Here is a 10,262-nt window from a genome sequence, read left to right on the forward strand (position 1 = left end):
AGGCTGTATCACACATTATGGGCTTAGATACTCTGCAGGCTGTATCACACTTCATGGGCTAAGTTGCAATGACTTTGTAGACTGTATCACATCAAGGACTTAGATACACTGACTATGCAGGCGGTATCACACATTATGGGCTTAGATACACTGACTCTGCAGGCTGTATCACACATGGGCTTAGATACACTGACTATGTAGGCTGTATCACACATCATGGGCTTAGATACACCGACTATGCAGGCTGTATCACACATCATGGGCTTAGATACACCGACTATGCAGGCTGTATCACACATCATGGGCTTAGATACACTGACTATGCAGGCTGTATCACACATCACGGGCTTAGATACACTGACTATGCAGGCTGTGTCACACATCATGGGCTTAGATACAGTGACTATGCAGGCTGTATCACACATCATGGGCTTAGATACAATGACTATGCAAGCTGTATCACACATGGGCTTAGATACACATCAAGGACTTAGATACACTGACTCTACAGGCTGTATCACACAGCAAAGACTTAGATACGCTGACTCTGCATCACCAACTGAGCACATGATGCCTCAGATACACTACTCACTACAGATAGTATCACATATCATGGGCTTAGATACAGCTACTCATAAAGTATTAGGATACATAACAAAATACATTTAGATACACTCCTTAAGCAGTTATTATGACATATCATGGACTTAGATACATAGCACTGACTTGCACACAGCACCCCCTGTAGACGGTTTTCCACAGTACCCAAGCTTAGATACAGTATCACACCAGACAAGCTGTGATGCGGAATGGCCAAACTGCTGCTCTGCTGCCACCTGGTGGCTGATTATTATAATTACCATTATACAACCTGATAAGCTGTGATGCTGTATGGTCATACTGCTGCTCTGCTGCCACCTGGTGGCTGATTATTATAATTACCATTATACAACCAGATAAACTGTGATGCTGTATGTCTCCACTGTTGCTCTGCTGCCACCTGGTGGCTGATTATTATAATTACCTTTATACAACCAGATAAGCTGTGATGCTGTATGGCTCCACTGTTGCTCTGCTGCCACCTGGTGGCTGATTATTATAATTACCATTATACAACCAGATAAGCTGTGATGCTGTATGGTCATACTGCTGCTCTGCTGCCACCTGGTGGCTGATTATTATAATTACCATTATACAACCAGATAAGCTGTGATGCTGTATGGTCATACTGCTGCTCTGCTGCCACCTGGTGGCTGATTATTATAATTACCTTTATACAACCAGATAAGCTGTGATGCTGTATGGCTCCACTGTTGCTCTGCTGCCACCTGGTGGCTGATTATTATAATTACCATTATACAACCAGATTAGCTGTGATGCTGTATGGTCATACTGCTGCTCTGCTGCCACCTGGTGGCTGATTATTATAACTACCATTATACAACTAGTGCATACAGAGAACAGGTGATATAAAATTAGAAATGACATTTTTATACTTATTTTTTTTATTATTTTATCAGAATAAAAGCTTAACCATCTGATGATCCCTTAATCTGTTTGGACTACAGTGAGTTTCTTCTTGTATACCTGTCAATGTGACACCCAGCACCTGGCAAATTGTGAAAATCCCTAAAATGTGCTCATTGGGGGCAAATGGTGACAAACCCCCACCCCGTGGTAAAATGGTTACATGATAGTTCCATGACACATCAGCACAATCCTGGAGCCGCCATTATCTTGTCAGGTGAAGCCACGGCCAAACAAACTCCTGCCGGCTTATATAGTCCCCAGTCACATCCCTCTTGTTGTGCTCATACAGCTGAGGGTTTGTTACAGTGTATCACTGCAGAGACAAATCTGAGAATAGTAGAAAACACGTCCTGACGTAAAAACTGTCCCCATCAGCTAAACCCATAAACACTACAAGTAAAACCCCTTAAGGGACACCATCGGGACCCGAGCAAAGATAACAGCAAAACACAATGAAGTTTATAAATTTGTATTATTATCGTTATTTAAGAATTATTTAAAAATACACATATATATTTATATAAAATTCACTAAATTTGATCTAACTAGGGTAAAAAAGAAGACGTGATTTACAAAAGACATGTAGTAGCAGCTCATTTTCAGTCCACAATTCTGTGGTCTAGTGACATTAATACATTCCTCATTTTTGGTGCCAGACCATATAACCGTGGGTCCTTTATGTGCAGTGCAATATATGGGAATCCCACTATAATCCCTTCCATATACATTATTAGATATAACATCTATGTATTTCATACTACCTACATTTCCCCTATTTACAGTTCAGACATACGCTCCCATATACAGTATCATGTATAGGTTCTCTATATGTACTGCCAGTCATATGTCCCCCATGTACAGTGCAAATACATTCCTCCTACATCCACTACCAATAATAGAATATCCTTCAATACACAGCAGGCAACTGGTATACATGCAATGGCTCATCTCCACAATACAGCACTGAATGATAAAGGTAGTGCAGGAGTCACCACTAGGTGGAGCTCAATGACTTGGAATGAATACAATTTCCATTGGATGACAATCTAGAGTGCGGATCAGCAGCAGATTCATGACACATCTAAGGGAGAATTCAAGGACTTCTGGTCTGGACCCAATATTGGACTAACCCACCAAAGCACCAGAGGATCTATCACTCAACCCAGGCTCTAACCCAATATTGGACCTAAATTTGGAGACATCTTAGGTTCTAGGGGTCCTATTTCTAAGGGGGGCTCCTATAACAATTTGATGTGGTGGATCCAAGAATCCCAGCCGACAGTCTCTGGAGTCCTATAATAGAATAAGTGCTTGGTTTACAATATACAACCCTGGACATAGTGTGGGCAAAGCTTTATATAGAAGGGAGAAGAATCAGAACAAAACCCTGGAGATAGAATGATAAAAAGCCTAAAGGAAGATCCTCAGCGCTGAAGAGGCGCAGGGTTATACTGTATTTTGGCCCCTCCCGTATATTTCTTTCTTCTGATCATCACCTGTCATCACAAAAGAGAAAAAATTATTCATTTGTATAATAAAAAATCTGAGCACTAAAATGCAGAGAATAAATTCTAATTTTTTTCAAATATTTCCCAAATTTTTCAGATTTTGGTAAATAGGAAATGTCTGGGATTTGTCCTGCACAAACCTTCATGGGCTGAAAAAGTGGAGCTTCTCTCTGAGAGGTCGGGTGAAGTGCTTTGTAAGCTCTTCCCCCAATCTCCAGGACAGCGGTTACTGGGGTCTGACAGTGCTGGATACTCCTGACCGTCAGACTAGAAGATACCAAGACTTTTTAGCAAGATTTTTTCTTGTAAAAAATTGCATTTAATAGAATGTAAAATATGGTTCATTGGTGGCAGGGCCCGCGCCAGCACAATTGGCATGCCTGGGCAAGTGCCAGGGCCCAGAGCTGCTTGAGGGGCCCACATGTCCCAATCTCAGTCCCCTGTGGGGGTTTAATATAAAATAACCCATGAGGACAGGGGACTATTTTAGTTTTTGAATTTTTAATTCCACCTGAGTTTATTGCAAAGGGGCCCACTGAGGCTCTGTCACCCGGGGACCGATTGGAACCTGGAGCCGGCTCTGATTGCTGGACCGTCTTGTGCAATGCCACTTCATTCATATGGGAGACTCCTGACATTTTGTGGGACCTCTAGATTAGGTAACATCTTATATCTGGATACAAAACTTACCCAAATGACTATTAACACAATTATCAATAGAAGCGGGAAGACGATGGCGCAGATGATTCCGGCATCAGAGGGATCTGTGTATAGAAAACAGATTGTTACATATCATATCTATAATGTATGGAAATGGCTGGCACCATGACATTCACTTACCCCCCTCTGAGGTGCCATACTCCCGGCTGTCTGTACTGGCGCTGTTATACACAACCACTCTGTATACCCCCGTGACATTGCCTGGAATGGTCAGCGTCTTGTTGTGATCGGTCAGACGATGACCATCAGGTAGATCTCCACCTTTCTTGCTCCAGATGACGGTGGCCGGCTCGTCTCCAGTATAGTGGACGGTCAGTGATGAGTTCTCACCCAGACGAGTGATGGATATGTTACTGATGATGATCGGAGCTGGTGACGATAGCGCGGGGGATGGGTTACTAATCTCATATAATATAACATGTAATAATGAATGTTATTGGATCAATGGTATAAAAGTCCTAATCTACCTTTACCAGATATGAGGGTTTTGACCTCGCTTTCAGCTATATATTTATATATATATGGAGCCAGACCCTTAACACTATTGAATAATGTAGCTAAAAATATAGGTGGAGACGTTATATGATTCTTTGTCGCAAGAGCGAAGTCGTAGCTAGAAGAAGTTGTCATGGTGGACTGCGCTATATAGAAAATCATCATCTAAGCCTGCATTTTAATGTGTCTTTGTGGCAAAGCCAGAAGACGTAGACATGCTGGACTGGGCGTTATAACGTTTTTCTCATACCCTGAAAATAAGCTCTAGCGGAGTAGGGTTTAAATATAAAAGGAAAATAGGCTGTAGCTTCTGAACTGTAGCATCTAGAAACAGAGTTCCAATGTCATTTTAAAGAAGATAACCTTTCATTTTTATCACACAAGGATTGTGTTTCTAGGCGCCACAGAAATTGAGATATCCACTGTTATAGCGGAAAGCATGCAGCCCCCCCATTGATGTGGTGAATCAAAGTGACCCATACAGCCGGTCTTATGCCATGTCTGACAGTAGACATCTCCGTGTTGGTGGTACATGCAATATTAAAGGGAGGATTCTTCCCTTTGTGGCACCTAGAATGTTTAAAGTGTGCCCCTCCCCCCAGCCTGTCAGATGGAGGGAGCTGCAAGGAAGGAGGGAGGGAAGGAGGGAGCTGCAGGGAAAAGGGAGCTGCAGGGAAGAGGGAGCTGCAGGGAAGAGGGAGCTGCAGGGTGGAGAGAACTGCAGGGTGGAGGGAGCTGCAGGGAAGAGGGAGCTGCAGGGAAGAGGGAGCTGCAGGGAAGAGGGAGCTGCAGGGAAGAGGGAGCTGCAGGGAAGAGGGAGCTGCAGGGAAAAGGGAGCTGCAGGGAAAAGGGAGCTGCAGGGAAAAGGGAGCTGCAGGGAAGAGGGAGCTGCAGGGTGGAGAGAACTGCAGGGAAGAGGGAGCTGCAGGGAAGAGGGAGCTGCAGGGAAGAGGGAGCTGCAGGGAAGAGGGAGCTGCAGGGAAGAGGGAGCTGCAGGGTGGAGGGAGCTGCAGGGTGGAGGGAGCTGCAGGGCGGAGGGAGCAGCAGGGCGGAGGGAGCTGCAGGGCGGAGGGAGCTGCAGGGCGGAGGGAGCTGCAGGGCGGAGGGAGCTGCAGGGCGGAGGGAGCTGCAGGGCGGAGGGAGCTGCAGGGAGGACGGAGCTGCAGGGAGGACGGAGCTGCAGGGAGGAGGGAGCTGCAGGGAGGACGGAGCTGCAGGGAGGAGGGAGCTGCAGGGAGGAGGGAGCTGCAGGGAGGAGGGAGCTGCAGGGAGGAGGGAGCTGCAGGGAGGAGGGAGCTGCAGGGAGGAGGGAGCTGCAGGGAGGAGGGAGCTGCAGGGAGGAGGGAGCTGCAGGGAGGAGGGAGCTGCAGGGAAGAGGGAGCTGATAGATGCAATGAGCTACAATCAGATACCTAGACCCTCAGATGTGTGATGGTGGCCCCTTACCCATGTAGTGGCAGTCTACCATATGGAGTAAGCTGTTACTCTCCTCTTTGAAGTGGTATATGAAGTACGTCCCGTCATCGTGGGAGCTGATATCTGTGACAATGACACATCCGCAGGCTGTGTCCACAGTCGTCCTGTTCTTGTATCCACCATAAACACGGAGGGATTTGTCCTCACAGAAGAAGCTGAACACCATAGAGTTGTGGTGATCCACGTTGTATTCCCCTCCGGCCTTGCAGGGTAGGTTACAGAATGTAAGTGTTCCTGAGGTGGTGATGGAGGTATCTGTCATGGCGGAGCGGCTGGGACACAGAGGAAGCCCCTGAAGAGCTGAAAACACACAATATACATAGAATTATTAATTTTATATAGCGCCATCCTATTCTGTGGTGCAGTACAAGGTGAGTGCAGTAAGTAGTTCATCAGATACAGTCGGCCACATTTCTGGAAAACCCCTTTAATTAGAGGAAAGTGGGAGGAAACCAGAGGCTGCAGAACGTCAGATCTAAGCACATTGCCGCCATGATGGGCCCTATAGGAATGTTATGGTCTGCTCAGCCCGCAGGCTGTCTAAGTCGGGGGGCTGCAGGACTGACCGTGCTCTTTACCTTTAAGGGGCACGGTCCCTTCTGCTCCCCCCCCCCCCCCCCACTGATTAGCCAGTTTGTGGCCACTTGGGGGCAGCGGTCCAGGATATTTATTCCTGAGCGCGGAGCTAGAGTACCGCCAACGGTCCCATCCTCAGCGTTGCCCAGCGCACCCATGGCGCCTCCTCCTCCAGTGGTGATGCCTCAGGTCGTTCCTTCGGCGGGTGAGTTGTCCTGTGAGAATGCATGGAAAAAGTCTTCGGTTGCTGGTGATGATGTGGTGGGCGCCCTTAAGGCGGTTTTGGCGAGAATGGAGGCCGGTGCCTCCAGGGCGTCCCCAGGGGCGACATCGTTGCCGTCTGAGCAGGCCCCGGGGTCAGCGGGGATGCTTTTTAGAGACTCTTATTTTTGTGGCGAGGCTCCTTTGGGCACGCGTGTTGCGGCTGACCTCCGGGAAAAAATAGTTAAATTCGAATATATTGATATATGGTCATTGTTATCTCCTGATCAATTGACAGTAGATAAGGAGAAGGGTTTTGAGAAGGGTGATGATAAAAAGCCAAAGGTCGCTAGGACTTTGGTAACTGTCTTCAAGCCTTTGCGGTTATGGTGAGTATCATTGTTCAGCAGAAGTCTGCCTCCGCCCAGGATATGTTTGTGTATTTGGATCCTATATATACTGCACAAAGTTGCACGGGTCCGGGATCCTGTTGGCTTTTTTTTCAACGAAGGCCACTGCCGCTTCTTTGCTTTCTGTAAGTTCAAACACGAATGCTCCATATGTGGCGGGGTGCATTCCGCTCTCTGGTGCTTTAAGAGGCAGAGACCCCCTTCCAAATCTTCCACAGCTGTCAGGGGGGAAGACCCCAGTTCAGGTTCAAAGTATGCGGCCGTGGCTAGACAGTTACCACCTGAAGCAAAAGTGCTGCTTGATGGTTTTACCTGGTTTTGTGATCCCCTTTGTGCCACATTTACGGTTTGATGTTGTCAGGCAATCATAAATCGGTTAGGGATAACGAGTTACTGGTTGAGGAAAAACTGTTAAAGGAGGTTGAGTTGGGCAGGATGGCGGGCCCCTTTTCGGTGCCGCCTTTTGGAAACCTGTGGGTTTCTTTGCTGGGTTTGGTCCCAAAGAAAGAGTCGGGTAAGTTTCGCCTGATACACCATTTGTCATACCCGGAGAGTGACTCGGTTAACGACGGTATCCCCCGGGAGAAGGTGGCTGTTTCTTATACGTCCTTTGACAAGGCGGTGCTCTTGATGAATAAAGCCGATCCTTGGGCCCTTATGGCCAAGTCGGACATAGAGTCGGCCTTCCGCCTCCTCCAGGTGCATCCGTCCTGTTTTCATCTGTTGGGTTGCAAAATTAATGATTCTTTCTTTGTTGACATGTGCCTCCCGATGGGTTGCTCTATATCTTGCAGGTTTTTTGAAATGTTTAGCAGTTTCGGATAGGTGCGGCGACGACGGCAGACGCTGCTGGGCTTTCAGATGGGGATATCATGCGCATTGGCAGATGGAGGTCTGATTGTTTCAGGCGTTATGTTCGCCCGAATTTGCTTTTGGACTAATTGGTTTTTCTTTTGTAGGTTTCCCTCGACCTAGGGTTTGGCTGGTCGGCCACTCTTATATATATTGGGCTCGGCCGGCCAGGAGGTCTAAACCTGGGTTTCACCAATGCTGATCTGTCTTGAAGGGAAGTCAAGGGCCGGAAATGGCTTCAAGTTCTGCCAGAGGTGGTGGCGATCAGCAAGACCTCCCCGGGCCCGACGGTTCTTGTGGTGCATGCCGGAGGGAACGACATGTGTTCGACACTTCTGGCCGAGTTGATTTCCACTATGAAGTCGAACTTTGAGCGTTTTGCAGCCTTCTTCACGGACTTGGTGGTGGTATGGTCGGAGATCGTGCCACGGGGGATCTGGAATGGTGCCCTTAACCCCGACTCCATCGAAAGAGCGCGGCGGATGCTGAATATGAGGGTTGCCCGCTTCGTGAGGTCCAGATGTGGCGTAGTAGTTCGGCACAGGCAGTTAGAAGGCGATAATGCAGGCCTTACGAGGGAGGACAGCGTTCACCTTAATGATATCGGCCTGGATATTTTTCTTTCCGGGCTGCAGGATGCCATTGAGAGGGCCTTATTCCTCTTGTGTGGGGCTTAGATACACTGACTATGCAGGCTGTATCACACATCATGGGCTTAGATACACTGACTCTGCAGACAGTATCACACATAATGGGCTTAGATACATGGACTCTGCAGGCTGTATCACGCATCATGGGCTTAGATACACTGACTATGCAGACTGTATCACACATCAAGGGCTTGTATACACTAACTCAGCAGAGTATCACGCATCAAGGGCTTAGATACATGGACTCAGCAGACTGTATCACACCATGGGCTTAGATGCACTGATTCAGCAGACTGTATCACACTTCATAGGCTTAGATACACTGACCCTGCAGACTGTATCACATATCATGGGCTTAGAAACACTGACTATGCAGACTGTATCACACATCATTGGCTTAGATACACTGACTCCAGAGACTTATTACACATCATGGGCTTAGTTACACTGACTGCAGGCTGTATCACACATTATGGGCTTAGATACACTGACTCAGCAGAATGTATAAGACTTCATGGGCTTAGATACACTGACCCTGCAGACTGTATCACATATCATGGGCTTAGAAACACTGACTATGCAGGCTGTATCACACATCATGGGCTTAGATACACTGACTCAGCAGAATGTATAAGACTTCATGGGCTTAGATACACTGACTCAGAAAACTGTATCACATATCATGGGTTTAGATACACTGGATCAGCAGACTGTATCACACATCATTGGCTTAGATACACTGACTCAAGAGACTTATTACACATCATGGGCTTAGTTACACTGACTGCAGGCTGTATCACACTTCATGGGCTAAGTTGCAATGACTTTGTAGACTGTATCACATCAAGGACTTAGATACACTGACTATGCAGGCGGTATCACACATTATGGGCTTAGATACACTGACTCTGCAGGCTGTATCACACATGGGCTTAGATACACTGACTATGCAAGCTGTATCACACATCAAGGACTTAGATACACTGACTCTACAGGCTGTATCACACAGCAAAGGCTTAGATACGCTGACTCTGCATCACCAACTGAGCAGACAGACAGATGACATGCTGCCTCAGATACACTACAGACGGTATCACACATCAAGGGCTTGTATACACTAACTCAGCAGAGTATCACGCATCATGGGCTTAGATACATGGACTCAGCAGACTGTATCATACCATGGGCTTAGATACACTGACCCTGCAGACTGTATCACATATCACGGGCTTAGATACACTGACTATGCAGGCTGTATCACACATCATGGACTTAGATACACTGACTCAGCAGAATGTATAAGACTTCATGGGCTTAGATACACTGACTCAGAAAACTGTATCACACATCATTGGCTTAGATACACTGACTGCAGAGACTTATTACACATCATGGGCTTATAAATAGACAAGGAAAATCCCGGCACTTCGAGGTAGGTGAAAATCAAATATTCTTCTTTTATTTAACAAGACATCATAAATCAAGTATAACACGCAAGGAAAACGCGTTTTTTCGGCTCCACCTGAGCCTTCATCAGCTGGCGTCTTCCTGAACAGTGGTGTTTCTTAAGCAGATGAGCGTCCAATGAATGCACTGCTACCGGAACACATCATCATTCTGCTGCGTCATCAATCATGTGATCACATCACGTGATCTAACATTAACCATGTGACCGACCATGTGATCATGTCACGTGATCAGATTAAATGAAAAACAAACACTAGCGGATGCTATCGTCTTGCAGGGAGATGCAATCGGACAAAACATAAGGTATGTACATAATAATGGAACATTCATGTAAACATTCATGTAAACATTCATGTAAACATAATAACCATTTTGGA

The 10,262-nt window shown here is 46.7% G+C and overlaps 2 protein-coding genes across 2 annotated transcripts in view; both read right to left on the reverse strand.

Annotated features, from left to right (window-relative positions):
* PEAR1 (platelet endothelial aggregation receptor 1) overlaps window positions 1–823 on the reverse strand; it is an 87,010-nt gene extending 86,187 nt beyond the window's left edge. The window contains exon 1 of the mRNA XM_072115036.1: window positions 727–823. The gene's annotated coding sequence lies outside the window, so the exon portion shown is untranslated. The remainder of the gene's footprint in view (window positions 1–726) is intronic.
* Window positions 824–2,042: 1,219 nt separating this feature from the next.
* LOC140068692 (uncharacterized) lies at window positions 2,043–6,026 on the reverse strand. Its single transcript, XM_072114081.1, has 4 exons — window positions 5,700–6,026; window positions 3,879–4,127; window positions 3,729–3,802; window positions 2,043–3,026 (listed from the first exon to the last, which is right to left on the reverse strand). The coding sequence occupies exons 1-4, from the start codon at window positions 5,989–5,991 to the stop codon at window positions 2,955–2,957; spliced, it is 687 nt and encodes a 228-aa protein (XP_071970182.1). The 5' UTR covers window positions 5,992–6,026; the 3' UTR covers window positions 2,043–2,954.
* Window positions 6,027–10,262: the final 4,236 nt, after the last annotated feature.

This window comes from Engystomops pustulosus, chromosome 7, assembly GCF_040894005.1.
Source record: "Engystomops pustulosus chromosome 7, aEngPut4.maternal, whole genome shotgun sequence".
Classification (NCBI taxonomy): Eukaryota; Metazoa; Chordata; class Amphibia; order Anura; family Leptodactylidae; genus Engystomops; species Engystomops pustulosus.